The 16,303-nt window shown below is 50.0% G+C and overlaps 1 protein-coding gene across 1 annotated transcript in view; it reads right to left on the reverse strand.

Annotated features, from left to right (window-relative positions):
• KCNQ3 (potassium voltage-gated channel subfamily Q member 3) overlaps window positions 1-16,303 on the reverse strand; it is a 305,937-nt gene that overhangs the window by 42,312 nt on the left and 247,322 nt on the right. Inside the window, exons 2-7 of the mRNA XM_032415492.1 lie at window positions 13,156-13,246; window positions 11,668-11,794; window positions 7,435-7,607; window positions 3,066-3,221; window positions 1,717-1,827; window positions 50-145 (exon numbers count right to left, since the gene is read on the reverse strand). Coding sequence (XP_032271383.1) covers window positions 50-145; window positions 1,717-1,827; window positions 3,066-3,221; window positions 7,435-7,607; window positions 11,668-11,794; window positions 13,156-13,246 — 754 coding nt within the window. The remainder of the gene's footprint in view (window positions 1-49; window positions 146-1,716; window positions 1,828-3,065; window positions 3,222-7,434; window positions 7,608-11,667; window positions 11,795-13,155; window positions 13,247-16,303) is intronic.

Raw genomic sequence — 16,303 nt, forward strand, 5'->3', positions numbered from 1 at the left:
GCCCCACGGGAGCTCCCGCCCGATCCGGTTCCTCCCCCGGCAGACAGACCTGAATGAGTTCAGCGGCCGGCTTCCTCCTTTTCTCAAAGTGCTTCTGCCGGTGCTGTTCCTGTACCTTGAGTGCTAGTCCTGACCCCAGGATGCCCTAGAGGGAGAAGTCAGGCCTGGGTCAGCCCCGCTGGCCTCTCTGGGGGCCCCACTCCGACTCCCAGGGCCACAAAGACTCCTTTATTCTCTTCCAGGGAGTATGTCGCTGGGTTACGTGGAGGCTTGATGTCAGGAAGGCCTGGCTTCAGTTCCTGACTCTGCCACTTTCCAGAGGGGAGAGCCTGGGCAAGCCTCTTATCTACTGCACCTCAATTTCCAGGGGACTGGGCTAATAGTACCTTCCTCATAATTTTGTTAAGCAAAACCTGAAACCATCTATCGGAGCCATTTGGTAAGAAGTATGACACAGAACAGATGCCCAGTAAATGCTAATGGAATGTAAAAATATTTTAGCTGCTTAACTGGTCACTTAAGACTTTTACTGGACTCTCCCAGAATTGTGACCTGTTTTGATTTCCAGGTCAGACTTCCATGTGGACTACCTGGATAGAAGCTCTCCCTTTTCAAGTTGGGAGAGAGCTTCGAGACCATGCAGCACCCTCACAGCCCCTGACCTGTTCCAGATGAGGAAACTGAAATTCACAAAGGCCACATGCCCTAGGTCATCGAGCTTAGGAAAAACAGACAAGGTAGGCGACAGTGGAGGAAGAATATCACTAAGGCTAGCTCTGGGGGATGAAGGGGATGGAAGCGGGCTTGCTCCATAAGAAGGTTCTTTCCAGGGGCGCCTGGGTGGCTCAGTCGTTGAGCGTCTGCCTTCGGCTCAGGTCATGGTCTCAGGGTCTTGGGATCAAGCCCCACATCGGGCTTCCTGCTCAGTGGGAAGCCTGCTTCTCCCTCCCCCACTCCCCCTGCTTGTGTTCCCTCTCTCTCGCTGTGTCTCTCTCTGTCAAATAAATAAATAAAATTAAAAAAAAAAAGAAGGTTCTTTCCAGCTTCATTATTAAGAGCCCGAGCCCACAACCCAATAACCTTGTGATCGTGGAAACCTGACTGACCTGAGCCTCAGTGTTCTCGTCTGGACAATGGTGATTAAAAACTCACCAAACTCACCATGATGTCATTAAATGAGATTGAATGAGATGTAGGTAAAGCATTTGGCACGAGTCGAGCACACAGTAAGTCCAACAAATGCTTTCTGTGATTGTTGTATTATACTTATGGGCACTGGGCTTTGGGGAGGTTATTCTATCACAGGTCAAGTACTCACTCTTGAGGGCGATGCATTTTTTTTTTTTTTTTTTTACATAAGCCAGTAAATGAAATGGTAGGACAAGGGAAGGGAGCTCATGTAGATGAAGGACCCGCCATATGCAAGGTGCTGGGGAGACATAATCCCAACCCCCAGGGAGCTCACAGTCTGGGGGTGGGGGGCCAAGGGGAATGCAGCACGGGGTCAGAAATGCCTTTATAGAGTTATGCCCGGGGCGGGGGAGTGGGTGTTAAGTCAGCTTAAAGAAGGCAGCCTTGAGACTGGGATCTGAAGCAGCCAAACCTGTGGAGCTAAGGGTACAATAGGGTGGAAAATGAGCCTGAAAGGTGCAGCTGGGTCCGGGGGGCAGGGAGGGGTCCCACCTGTCACACTAGGGAGAACGTTGAAGTACTTACTGCTGGGAGGGCAAAAAAGGAGACACCAATTAAGGAGAAGGTGGCCGCAATCAGGCGGCCTTCCCACGTTTTGGGCGTCTTGTCTCCATAGCCGATGGTGGCCAGTGTGATCTGGAGAGAGAAGAGGTCAGACGTGGGTCTTTGCAGGGTGAGGGAAGTCAGGGACACATCAGCCGAGCTCCACCTATAAGTCTTTCGTACTGCTTGGGGACGTGTTTCCCATGGGAGAAAAGGTACCAGGTGCCAAGTAATTATACGGGCGCCTTGCAACCACGCCAGTTTCTAAGTTAAGGATTTCCTACATAGAGTCGATCAGCTGACAAATTTTTCAATCATTGCAAACATGTGCATGTGCATTCTTGGCATATTTACATACTTGCGATTTTGTGTACTGCTATGTTTCCAATGCATGCATGCTGATGAGTGTATTTATATGTATGGTGTGCATGTGTGTGCATGTCTCACGCCTGTGCATGTGTCTGTGCTGATGCACGTTGTAGAGTCCTTGGGGTGTTTACAAGCGTAGGTTGCTGTGCGCACGTGAATGCACAGGACAGGACAGCAGAGCAGTCCAGTGTGGGGCCTCTGGAGCCCAACTGCCCGAGTTCAAATCCCAGCTCAACCACTAACTGGCTCAGAGATCTTTCTTGGATTAATTACTTACTTAACCACTTCTTGCCTCAGTTTCCCAGTCTTAAAAAAGGGGCTAAAAATAGGAGTTCTTTGAATTTAAAATGTTAATAAATGTGAGGTGTTTTGAACAATGCTCTGGAGCAAAGTAAGCCTTCAGAAAATGTTAGTTTGGGGCGCCTGGGTGGCTCAGTTGGTTAAGCGTCCTACTCTAGATTTCAGCTCAGGTCATGATCTCAGGGTCGTGAGACTGAGCCTCGCATTGGGCTCCGTGCTCAGTAGGGAGTCTGCTTAAGGATTCTCTCTCTCCTCCCTCTGCGCCTCTCCGCTCATGCTCTCTCTCTCTTAAAAAAAAAAAAAAAATGCTAGCTTTAGTACCATGTGTTCCTGTGGGATGAGCTGTGGGTCTCTGGGTGTGTTTGAAGGTCTGAGTGCACGTGTGTGCATCTGCTACTGTGTCTGTCTGCACATGCATGGCTTAGCTGATAACAGCCTACAACTAATGAAGTAAGGTCCCTGAGAGATGATGAGACCAGACTGTGCCCAGCCCTGACTTCTTGTAAGCACTAAGGAAGAGCCCGTTCCAGGTGCATTCCCTGCAGAGGGAGCTCTGGCTTGTGCCTACAAATGCAGCTGCCCACCTGAGCCCTCCCCTGCCATGCCCTCCACCTCTCTCTAACAGTCAGTCCCATTGGGGGGCCTTCAAGATGGTGACTCACCAGGCCCCACCAAAGGGCATCTGCATAGGTCTCAAATTCCTCCTTCACCTCTTCTCCTTGTGCATCAACCTCTGGCACATCTTTCTCAACCAAGTAGACAAGGAATGAAGAAAGGATGAGCGTCAGGAACCCAATGTACCAGGCAGTGATGAGCTCCTGGGAAAGCAAGCAGTGGACAAGGGAAGTGGTCACTGGGAAGTCTGCGGATGGATGCTGGAGGCAGACGCGCCAGGGTTGGGGTCCAGGTTTACCAGCTCCATGACTGTGGGCAAGTTATTCACCTCTGAGCCTTACCTCTGAGACTTACCTTCTTCTTTTTTTTTTTAATTTGAGAATAGTTGACACACAATGTTACATTAGTTTCAGGTGGACAACATAGTGATTCAACAAGTTTATACATTATGCTGTGCTCACAAGTGTAGCCACCATCTGTCCCCATACAGTGCCATGGCACTGACCATGTTCTTTCTGCTGTGTCTTTTATTCCCATAACTTATTCATTCCGTAACTGGAAACATGTATTTCCCACTCCCTTTCACCCATTTTGTCCAACCCTCCACCCCCTTCCCTCTGGCAACCATTAGCTTGTTCTCTGTATTTATAGGTCTGTTTCTGCCTTTTGTTTGTTTGTTCATTTGCTGGTTGTTGTTGTTTTTAGATTCCACTAATGAGTGAAATCATATGGTATTTGCATTTCTGTCTGACTGATTTCACTTAGCATAATATCCTCTAGGTCCATCCATGTTCTCACAAATGGCAGGATCTCATCCTTTTTTATGCCTGTGTAATATTCCATTGTGTATGCACACCACATTTCCTTATCTATTTGTCTATCGATAGGCACTTAGGTGGCCTCGGTATCTTGGCTACTGTAAATAATGCTGCAATAAACATAGGAGTGCATGTGTCTTTTTAAATTAGTGTTTCCGTTTTCTTTGCGTAAACCCAGTATTGGAATTATTGGATCATATGGTATTTCTGGTTTCAGTGTTTTATTTTATTTTATTTTATTTTGGTTTCAATTTCTGAGGACTCTCCCTACTGTTTTCCACAGTGGCTGCACCAATTTACATTCCCACCAACAGAGCATGGGGGTCCCTTTTATCCACATCCTCACCAACACTAGTTGTTTCTTGTCTTTGTGATAATAATATGGTCCTTATTTCCATCATTAACAGAACGAGTGTATGGTTCGAGGAGGAAGATTTCTGTCTTCGGATGACCTTGATATCACAGCTCAAGAGGCTTCACAGGGAGGCAGGAAGGCAGGTGAAATGGGCATCTGCCTCTGAGTCAAGGCACAGGACTCAGGAGACTTGATTCCAAGCAGGGCTGAGCAGATCCAGGATAAAGCTCAGCACTACCGGGAAACTGACAGCAGGGGGAGCTAGCGTAGCATAGCGAACCCAGCTCGGCCACTGATTTCCTCTGTGACCCTGGGCAAATGGACCCCCTCCCCAGCTTCAGTTTCTTTATTTTCAAAATGAAGGGACTGGATCACAGTTCTTAAAAGTGACCCGTGTACTCCTGATGGAAGGAAGGCAAGCAGTTTTTATGTTAAAGAGTCACATACTGATTTAAGTGATACTAAAAATCAGCATAAATTAAAATGAGCATAACATCTTCTATTTCGTGGGTATTATCACATGATAGACTAGGACATGTGAGTAGGTGCACAAGAGCGAGTTGATTTAGAGAACAATGCTAAGGGACAGTAAGGATGGTGCAGGGATATGGCAAAGATCTGCAAATCACCGAGGTTTCAAACACCCTGACCCAGACAATCCCTAAGGCTCTTTCTATTTCTCTCATTCTATTCCAATTTCAAAGTTCAGCATGGTAGGTTGGGCAGAAGAAAGTCAAGGTTATTGGCAAACACAGTCTGGAGATGAGGCCTGACGCTCCTCCTAAGTCATCCTGGGGAACAAGTTGTTCTTATCAATATACTTTATCTATCTGACCGTCAGCCAACCTCTGGGTCTGGAGAATCTCGGGCTTGCTTCCTGCCTCCCTCCATGCCTTTGCTCACATTGGCCTCTGTCCCTGCACTGCCTTTCCCCGTGGGATGCACCGAAGAGCAGTGGGTCATCTTGAGACGCGCATCAACTCCATTACGGAAGTTTTCCATTGCTCCATGAGATCGAGTTCAGCTCTAGTTCCTTTACGCTTTCACTATTTCCTGAGTAAGCTTTCTCGAAATCTCTAATACTTGCTGTGCCCACTGCTTAGGTCTGGCTTCCCCCACAGCGTCACATACACTTGTGTGAATTCACTTTACAGCCCAGAGAGGTTAGTTTTGATGGTGCAGGCAATCCAGCTGGCCACTCCCTTCAGTGTCTGCCCTGCCCAGGCTTGGAGAAGACAAAGGCGAATTGGGTAAGTCCTTCCCCTGCGGCTGTCTGGGCACGAGCCTCTCGCCTTGTTGAGTGCGGTTTCTAGCATTCCTATGCTTTTTCATTCCCTCTGTCCCCTGAATGCAAGGCAAAAGTTTCATCTGGTGCTTAGCTATGGAAATTGTCGTCTGTTCATGAGCGCACAGGAAAACTGCTTGTGTTGGATTATTAAGAAGTAGCATAATGTTCATTAACGAGGAGTGAAAATGTGTCCCAGTTCTGTGCTTTGCAGTCATTTAAAAGGCTATTCAAGGTAATTCCGACTTTACACGATTTTTCGCCAGTAGCTCTGTGGCAGAGCCCGTGGCTGTTCCTCGATACCCACAGAATCCTGCACGTGCCTGAGCCGCCCTGAAGTCGGACCGGGGCTGGGGGTGCTAGGGGGCTGGGGTGGAGCCAATGTGGGGGAAATCCGGCAGCAACTTCCTGCCTGTTCCTTAAGTCTATTCTGCAGGGTGCTCCCAGCCCCTTTTTGCTGCCTCGGTGACTCAATGCTCATCTTCAAGACAGATGAGGGCCACCTAGCCCACGTCCGACATCGGAGAAGACATCGACCTTTTTTTGGTGCCAAGAGTCTCTGGGGCCTCTTTGTTCTGGTAGCACAGCCTGGCCTTATCCTAACTTTGAAACTCTAACCTTGTGCCGCATGGGCCTTCCTGAGGAGTCGATCATGGAACATGGCCCAGAGGCCACAAGTTCGGAATGAATGGTTGAGGAAGTAAAGTGCTAAGTGCCCGTTACCAGGCTTAGAGGAGGAACTGGGCTAAGCTCTTGCAGTTACTAAATGGGGCAGCGGGACTCCAACCCAGGCGTGCGCTCACCTCCTCACCACACTGCAGGCCCCAGAAGTGAAGGCTGGCCGGGCAGCCGCTGGGCAGCTCTGGAAGAGCACCAGGCTAAGCAGGGGGACGTGTGAGGGGGAAGAATGGCAGGCGGAGCCTGACCAGCAGTTGCTTTTCTGCCTTTGGTCTCCTACCATGGAGATGTCATTTTGTCTCAAGTTCTGCCCACCTGACCTCAGTTGTAGGGTCTGGTGGTGGCGTGGACATATCTCTTCCCGGGAATTACCTGGTAGGTAGGCAACTGTTTTCTATTCCAGATCGGAGGGAACACAGGATGAGAATCGAAACCAGCCATTTTCAGCCCTGATTTCTACGGGAGCCGTGAATCAGCTCAGCTCCATGGATGAAAGGTTAGGTGTTGCTAGCATGTCCTCTGATAAGGACACGGAGTCTGGGGTCAGAGGCAGCACAAATGGTTTAAAACGTGCGGCATCGTGAGGTGAAGGACTCCAGGTGCCTTTCATTTGTACTTCATTTTATTTAGGTATTTGTACTATTTGTGAAGAAAAGCATATCTGGAATAATAAACACTACCATTAATGAGTGCCTACTATTTACCAGGCACTCAAACGTACCTCTTCTCGTGCGAGCAGCCAGAAGGATCCTCATTTTAACTACTGAGGCAGCTCATAAAAATAGAGCCCGTTCTAAGTCTTTTCACTCTAGGAAGTGAGCGCATTATCGTCCGCATTTTCTAAATGCAGGAGCCAAGACCCACTGAGGTTACAGAAAACCCCCAGCGTCACACCAATGGGGTTTGGACTCCCACGACTCTGGGTGAGTCCGGAACCTTCCCCTCCCATCCCGAGCCGCCTTACGTTGGCTCATCTGACCCCCTCAACCACCTGGAGGCAGAGCCATTATTCTCTCGAGGTTAGAAATAGGAAACCGAGGCTCAGGGAGAGCTGAGGGACTTGGCCACAGTCGTCGGCACTCGGTGGAGCCGAGGACTTGCACCCAGCTCTGCCTGCTCGTGCTCGCTGCGGCACCCCTGCTGGTGCCCCTCCTCTTCCTCCTCCTCCTCTTCATCATCCTCACCAGCGGTGGCTGAGCGACCGCCCTCTGGGGACGCCATGTGGGAGGGGGCTGCCCCGAAAGGCACAGGTGGGGGAGAAGGTTCTCCGGGGCACTCACTTTGCTGTGGGCGCAGATGGCCGAGCCCAGGAGCTTCCACGTGCCGCCCCTGCGGTCCATCCGCAGCATGCGCAGGATCTGCAGGAAGCGCAAGCTGCGCAGGGAGGTGGCCAGCACATTGCCCTGGTTTCCCACGGCAACCACCGGCACAGAGGCGATCAGCACGAAGATGTCTGGGGACGAGGACAGAGGGGTGGCGGGGGAGAAGGAGAAGAAGGTCAGGCGAACGCGATGGAATCACCACAGGCACTGGGCACAGCACCTGAGCATGGGTGTCTTCCCAAGGCTACGGGGCCGGATGGACATCGCCGAGTGGGGACTGGATGCGGGCCTGTCAGGCTCCAGCCCTCATTCTCCATCCCAGGGAAGGGATTCCCCGAGGCCCCCCAGGGTGACAGGGTCACTCGCAGGCCCAGAGGGGTCAGGGGTATGCCCCGGTCGTGGAGGGGAAGCCTGAAGCTCAGACGTGGTTGAAGGCAGGTTTCTCCTAAAAGCAGCACTGAGTCAGGGCCTTGGCCGAGGGTGATGCACAGGGAGATCATCTCAGGAGGCATGAGAGAGGGGAGAGGGACACAGGAAAGGAGAGAGGCAAGGTAAGGGGAGTTATAAGCAGCCTCCCAAGGTGGTCGCTCTGGAAGATGGGAGCTGGGACCTCTGTCCGTTGGCTCCCGTCCCCTGGTGGTGGAGGGTCACCCCTGGGGTTGCTGATGGCCCCACACTTCTGAGCTGCATGGCCTGGTGGTCTCCCTCAGCTTCAGGGAAGGCCCTGAGCTAGACTGCAGTAAAACATGAAGCCCACCCATGAAGTGGGAGGCTGGTCTCCAGAGGTGACGTGAAAACGTCCACCACAGCTGTGACTGAAAGCAGAGAAGCGGAGGGGATGAGGGGCTTCTGGAAGGGCCAAGCTAGCTCCTGAAGCCAATAGCCGAGGACAGAGGAGTGTGCCCTGGTCCGTCCCTATTCCCTTCAGTGGGCCCCAACACCCATACCAACCATCTCCCCACCACACTGCAGAGGGTCCACAGGTAAAAGGGACCCGTAGGCAAGTAAATTTGGGGAAAAATTGATGAAGCACGTTTTGCTATTGTAGGGCTTCTAGAACCTTCAAAATGCTAATATGCACTGTGGCTCTCAATTACACACACGAAGCAGAGCCTTTCCCCAAAGATTTTGGCTATAGGATTATTATTTTTTTTTTTTACAAGAGCATCAGGTTCTAAGGAACACACTGGAAGAGATGTTTATCCACTGGGTAAAGTCCAAGCACCTGAAAACCCTCTGACCTGTGAGCCTTTCAGAATCTGGTGCCGTTTGCTGAGCACAGGGCTCTCTCAGACCTCCATACCTCTGTATGTGTCAGTCTTCCTGCTTGGAACAGGCCCCTCAATTCACACCTAGGTATGTCTGCCCTTTCAAGGTGTCTCCCAGATGTGCCTAACTTTGGGGAAAAGTTCGGTGTCAAACATCTGGATACCAGTATGTCTACCCTTGGCCAGGCCTCTCAGTTTATCTGTGCAAAGTTACCCACTTTTAATGTTTGCAGAAAGCAAGAGGAAACAAAACCTGGATATGGGGTAAATGTGAGTCGAGTCTATGATGCTCAGAGAGAATGGGAGATTCTGGCCCAGATGGACGCACTCACACCCGAAATGGCAGGGTCTGGGGCTGCCTCGAATATGAAGGCCATGATGTGCCCTGACGGATAACCACCCTCATGTCAAACATGCAGAGAAAAGCAACAATTCTCACAAGGCCATGTTATGGGAGAAGTCGAGAGGAGGAGAGCAGAAAACACAGGCATCCCAGAAAGGAAGCCAGCCAGGATGGTGATGCTGAGGGCTGGCCTCGGCTCTCCAGGGGAGGTTGGCAGTGAAGCGTGATCCAGAGCTCGGTCAAATCAGCCCCTTTTGGAATAGTGAAGACTGTTCCATGGGGAATGCTCTTTTCCTGGAAGTGTCCAGGCTCCACACAATACTAGGATGTTCTCGAACTGGGTGAGAACCTCTGAATTTGGGTATAAAGTCACCTCCCCCACCCCCTGCCAACACACGCAGGCTTCCACACAGGAGCGGGTGCACAGGACTTCTGGTCAGCACTGGATAAGACTCTCCAGAGGAGAAGAAGTCCACCTAACACCTTGCAAAAGACTCGAAAGGAAGACAGAAGAAGAAGGGGAAGGCAAGCTGGGGTTGCTATGGGCTGAATGTTTGTGTCCTCCCAAAATTCAGCGGCTGAGATCCTGGCCCCCAATGGGATGGGCTTAGGAGGCGGAGCCTCTGGGAGGTAATGAGGTCATGAGGGTGAAGCCTTCACGAATGGGATCAGGTCCTTGATAACAGAGTTTCCGGAGAGCTCCATGGCCCCTTCCCCGGCGTGAGGACACAGCAAGCAGACCAAGAAATGGGCAGCCTGTGACCTAGAAGAGGGACTCGACCAGAGCCTGGCACCTTGATCTTGGACTTCTGGTCTCTGGAACTGTGAGAAATACATTTCTCTTGTTCATAAGCCCGCAGTCTGTGGCACTGTTATAGCTGCCTGAATGGACTGAGACAGGGGCAGACAGGGAAGGAGGACAAAGAAAGAGAGAAGGTTGGGGCGCCTGGGTGGCTCAGTTGTTAAGCGTCTGCCTTCGGCTCAGGTCATGATCCCAGGGTCCTGGGATCGAGCCCCGCATCTGGCTCTCTGCTCCGCGGGAAGCCTGCTTCTCCCTCTCCCACTCCCCCTGCTTATGTTCCCTCTCTCGCTGTGTCTCTCTCTGTCAAATAAATAAATAAAATCTTAAAAAAAAAAAAAAAAAAGAAAGAGAGAAGGTTGAAAAATATGAAAAGAAATCAGTAACTACAAAATCCTCCAAAATTGTGTACACTCGTGCACTCACACCCACATAGCCTCTCCTTGCATTAAACGTGCTGAGTGATACACAAAACCCTCAGGTGTCCAACCTCAGAAGGAGATGGGAAGAAGGAAGAGCGAGTTCAACAGGCAGTCAAGTGGTATAGTCACTGTGCCAAGCAACCTGCAAGCAAGGCAGGGCCCCCCTGGTTGCCCAGAGAGAAGTGCGGCACGTAGGACAGAGGAGGGCTCCAGCTCTCCTTCCCTGGGCTGGCCATCCGCATCCAAAGGGCTGTGTTCAGTCCTGGGGTCACTTTTTAAAAGGGCGGTGAGCATGCTCAGAGAAGAGCAAGAACGATGCTGAGAACCTGTGGTACAAGGAATAGCCAGAGCCACTGAGCACACTTTTCCACTGCTGGAGTGGAGAGGAAGAACAGAATGACTGAACTCAAATATCTGAAGAGAGTCAGAGGACTTCACATGGAATAAATACGTTGGAAGGTGGTGAGCGCCCCGGAACTGGAGATATGCAAGCAGGTGACCACTTGTAGGCTGCTGTGAAGGGGAAGGGAATATCAGACGGGACGGTGTGTTGGACTAAGTGCCTTTGGAGAGCCTTTCAAGGCCCTGGGATCCTGTAACTTTAATCATCACTAGGAATTTGAGGTTCCAACTCCTGCCCGTCACTGTCGCTCTATGATTTTAGTGGGATCTTCAGATGGAAACATATGGGTTCATGCTGCACCAGCAGGGCTAAGTGAAAGTGTCCACCTTCTCTGCTATCTAATGCCTGCACCCAAAGGGAAGGGTGTCAGTGACATCTCCCCAAAGCAACTTCTGGGTCAACACCCAGCAACGTGGTAGGGAGGGAGGGCACAGGTGCTAGATTCTTCCAGACCTGGTGTTAGGATGGAATCTGCGGCTTACTACCTGTGTGACTAGGAAATGACTCAGCACTGTGAACCTCAGTGTCCCCCTCTGTAAAACGGGCACAACGTGGGCCCATAGAAGTAATTCTCAACCAGCAGTGGTGTCACCCCTCCCATGCCCACAAGCACCAGTCTGGAAGGGTGCAGGCAGTTTTGGTTGTCACAATGCCTGGAGGCTACCAGTCTAGGGACTGGGGATGCTCAGCGTCCTACAGTGGGCTGCTCCTTCACAGCCCAAATGCCAAGAGTGCCCCCCACCACGCTCATTAAGAATCACAGCCCTGTAGAGCCATCAGGAGGGCAAGCCACGGAAGAAGGAATTCTGCGTCCGGAACACTGGAGCGGCTCTTCCTCATCGAGGTAGGGTCAGAGGCTGCGCGGGCTTCCATAAAGCCACATTTCCTCGGGGGAATGGCGCATCAGAAGAAGGGGGACTGGGGCGCCCCCTGACTCAGGGTCAGGGCTTACCTACCGAGCATGCACAGGGGCTTCCTGGCAAACTTGAGCCTTCCCCGCCAGCCTTTATAGCGGCAGCAACATCCGGCAGCCCAGATCCTCAAAGCAAACTCGGCTCCAAAGATGAAAATAGCAAATGTTTCCTGCATTAAGAACATATGGAGAGACACAGATCAGCCGGGACCCAGTTGTCTGGGAGTAGATTTCTGCTCTGAGGTTCTGAAGAGCGGGGTTTCCGTTGCTGTTGCTGTTTTGGTGGTGGAGGGGGAAGAAGAACACGTTATCACCTCCGGGCACTTCTGGACAGCCCCCGTGTCCATGCTAATGTGCTAACTGTCCCTAAGAGCAGCCTTGCAAAGGGATTCCTTGTTTTTTCCTCTCCGTTTTGGTTCCAATGGATCCTTTAAAAAAAAAAAAAAGTCTATTTTCATGTACGAAAAGCCTCTAAGTGCAGTTAAATTGAAAAGAGAAGTTATCAATGAAACACGGTCTGCTAATCCCACCCAGTTGCCTGGCCCCGGGAATTGCTACTTACGGCCAATGGTTACTAAGTACGCCTCCTGGGCCAGGCTCTGCTTCAAGTGTTTTACGGTATTATTCTCATTTTATGTTTTGAGAAACCAAGGCAAGGAGTAGGTACACAAAATCCTCCAGACTAGGACGTGGCAAAGAGGGACTCCCACGCTGGTAATCAGGCTCAGAGCACCAGGCTGGGCTGTCTACCTGGACCCCGGGTTTCCTCCTTCCCTCCTGCCTCTCTTGTTGGTCAGGCAGACACCTCTGCCCCCCCCCACCTTTGGTGACCTCCTGGGACCCTTGGGGAGTTGCTGCTCCGTGATAATCCCTGAAACCTAGTTCCTGGAGCTAGATGGCTTCTCAGGATTCACCTGCTAAGATCTTAGCATGAGACTGTGTGAACTGGAAACACCTGCCTTCAGAAGGAATCCCCTGACTCCGGCATCATGGATGGCATGCTCAGTGCGAGGTGAGGGTTCTGCTATTTTGTAGACCCTAATTGGGGGGCTGGTACCCCTTGCCTGTGTAGATGAGGGAACAGAGAGATAAAACAGGCAGAGGTCCCAGGAGCAAGGATGTGGAGTTTAATGTAGAAATGGGATTTGGTACTTGGCCTTGAAGAGAGTCAGAGATCCTCAGGGTTTTAAGGAGAAAAAGCAGAGGCAGGTTTTAGAACAGAGCATGCCTTTGTGTTAACTTTCAGAGGATTGAGAAGCCGCCATTTCTCATATAACTAATGTGTAGTTGGTTTTCGCTTTGACCTTGTTTGTGCCCCCTTGTCTCTAGTCTAGAATAACAAATACCATTCCCTTCCACCTGTGCCCATGCAGACCTGCCCAACTGATCCAGTCATTGCTTTCTCTTGGGACTGGACTTGGCCAGGAAGCCAAAACCAGTTGTGCCCAAGGGCAGCCTCCTTGCTCTCAACTGTGAGTCCAACCAGAGGCGTCTACCCCAGAATCGCCCCCCGGGGGGTGCACAGTCTCACCAGTAATAGCAGCCAGTCTCCCGAAACAGTCTCGTACTCCCTGAACGTGGTCAGCACGGCCAGAATCAAGCATCCCAGGACAATGAGGAACCTGGAGGGAAGGAAGGAGGAAGCATCTAGTCCCGGCTAGCTCCAGAGGATGGTGTCAACCAGGATGAAGCGACAACTTCCCTGAGACGTCGGCATGTGCTTGATCTGTTTTACCACGTAACCTCATCACAAACCGATGGGGCAGGTAAGAATTATTATTCCAGCTAAAGAAAACGGATCTGAGGAAGGGTAAGCAATGTGCATACTTTTACTTAACCAGCTAGTTAATGGAATGAGCTGGGTGGCTGCAGACACCTTTCAGACGAAAAGTTCCCACAAGCTTTGGTAAAGCAACAGGAATATAAATGAATGAAGAGTGTGTCCTGCACGTATAGGACAACGGTTTTCAAACACATGAAACGTTCTTATAACGGCTTAGTATTACTCTTTTTAGAGTCCCTGGTTACTGAAGGAAATGACCTCTTTCATCTGAGGCCCTTCAGAATTGTTTCTGAAATTGCAAAATGTTCTTCCTACTAGAAAGAACAGGACCTGCCACAGAGAAGGATGCAGAATGTTGCTCCTGGAAAAGTCACGGAGAGGTCATCGGGTTCATGCCCCTGTCTCAGGCAGGAGCAAACTGCAAACAATCTTTTGAGATTATTATCTGCATAAATTCAGTTGGCGGGGAGGGTGGGGAGAGGGAGAGCATGTAGCGCATGTGTGTTCATGTGTGCGCATGCTTCATCATATCGGCAAAGAAAAATGGCTCTCCCTCCCTCTTGGTGGAGTGTCTCTGGTTCAGTGCTCAGCACCAGGCTCCCTAGGGTCCATGGGTGACACTTGGTACTACATACTCCAGGTTCTTCTGCTCTATGTGATCTGGCTCCCCACCCTGCTGGGTTCCAATCCACGCGCTGTGGGCTTGCTTGTGTAAGTGGGGACCCATTGGTGCATTCGTTTACTCGATCATTCATTCATTCCTTCAGTTTTTATATGGCAGGCACTGGGGACACAGAGCTGGAATTCCATGATGAATAAGCTGGATTTGTCCTTATGAACTCACAGTCCAGCCAAATAGAAAGCTATCTCATGCCATGATGGTAAGGACCACAATGTAAGGTTTGAAAATGTCTGCTCCTGGTCTTGCCTGGGGACCCAAGTCCTGGCTCTGACCCTTGGTGATCTTGATCACATCTTCTGATCAATAAGCTTTCTGATCTGCAGACCTGAATCTATATTTCCAACCTTGCCTAGGAACCTAAATCAGATTTTCAACTCCCTCCTCTGGGGCCATTTTACTTCAGTTTACGGCTTGGGACCCATGCCTGGAATCTGCCTACCCCGAACCCCAAATCTTCTCAGGTGATGATGATGATGATAACAACATCAACTCCCACACCACCCGTTAGTGAGCACCTACCCCTCACTACTTTACATCTATCAGCTCATCCTTACACCCACCTCCCAGGGTAGACATGAACTCCCATTTTAGAGATGAAAAAAATTCATCAGACGGATTCATTACCATCTGGATAATTGTGTTGTCAGTTAAAAAGACCAGAGTGTGGAGTCCAAAGAGACAGGCTCAAAGGGAGGCTCTAGTACTTTCTATGTGATCTTGAGTAGCTCGCTGACCTTGGGGACCTCAATGATCACATTCATAGAATGGGAATAATGGATCCACCTGGAGATCATGGCTATTGTGAGGACCACAGGAGACAATGGATGGGGAGTGGTTTGGTCCACTGTACAGGATCATGCAAATGATGCCTGGTGCTGTCCCATTCACACACTCATCACTGGCTGGGCCTGCTGGGGAACGGGCTCTTGGATGATTCTGCAAATCCACACTCCAGTTCTGCCAAGACTGGATTTTATTCCTTCATAGGCTCTGGAAATAAGCCCTAGATTAGAATTCCCTTCTGCCTCTTATGCTGTGTCATCTTGGGCAAGTTACACAAACTCTTGGTGTCTTGGCTTCCTTATCTAGAAAACGAACCCAATAAAAGTACCCACGACCTCCATTATTCAATGATATAGTCTGTGTCAGGTTCCTAGAGGAGTGCCTTCACTAAATGTTAGCTATTATTTTATTCTGATTTAATATCAATGTATTGAGTGCCTCCTGTGTCCCAGGCACAGCACTGGTTTTAAGGATACAAACATGAATAAAATCTAGCCCTCATTTTCAAGGAACTCCTAGTGCAGTAGAGGAAACACAGGACAGATAATTACAGAGGTTATGATCTGAGTGTTCACCACATGCTTTCAGGGTACAAGATTGAAAGCCTCCAAGAGGCTGTGGCCAAGGGGTTGGAAGTATATTTGAGGCTTAGCAAGAGTTGACTGCTATGTCTCAGTTTATCCAGGACATTCCCCAATTTATGTGTGTTGACCTGGAGTATGGCCCCAGAGGCATCGTGAACGACATGCGCACATGCAGAGTGCGAAAGTTTATGGACACAGAACCCAGCTCAATCTTCTCCTTTAGCAAGGGATGCGGGCCTTTGATGATCTGGACTTGCCGTCCTCACAACCTTATCTTCCGCTGCTTCCCCACTCCTAGGCCAGCAGTCCTGAATGAGAGCATTTCCTCCAACTCTCTGAGCCTATTTGTGCCTGTCTCGATGCTCTTCTCTGCCCACTCCTCCCAACCTCCCTCCACCCCCCATTCTCCTTAACAGCCTTAACATTCTGTCTTAACAGCACAAGTCTTGCTTTGCCTCTGGAGACTTCCATGACCTTGGCTGCTCTCTACATGTTCTCCAGTGTGACCTCTCTGCTGGGGTCACAGAGCACCCCACTGCATTTCTATTCCAGTGCTGATCATAACCCATTGTCATTTTGTAATCATTCGCTTGCATTGTGTATTAATTAAAACATACTATCTTAACTATGTTGTGGACCTGCTGAGTTTGAGGTTCAAGTGGAAATATCCAGCAGGTTGATCAAAATTCAAGGCTAAAGCTTAGGGAAGAGGGTTGGGCTGGAGATCTGTTTCTTTCAGCTTTTACAGTCTATGATTTTATTTTATTTACTTTTCATTATTTTTTTAAATTTTATTATGTTATGTTAGTCACCATACAACACATCATTGGTTTTTTTTTTTTTTTTT

This window comes from Phoca vitulina, unplaced genomic scaffold (assembly GCF_004348235.1).
Source record: "Phoca vitulina isolate PV1807 unplaced genomic scaffold, GSC_HSeal_1.0 scaffold18, whole genome shotgun sequence".
Classification (NCBI taxonomy): Eukaryota; Metazoa; Chordata; class Mammalia; order Carnivora; family Phocidae; genus Phoca; species Phoca vitulina.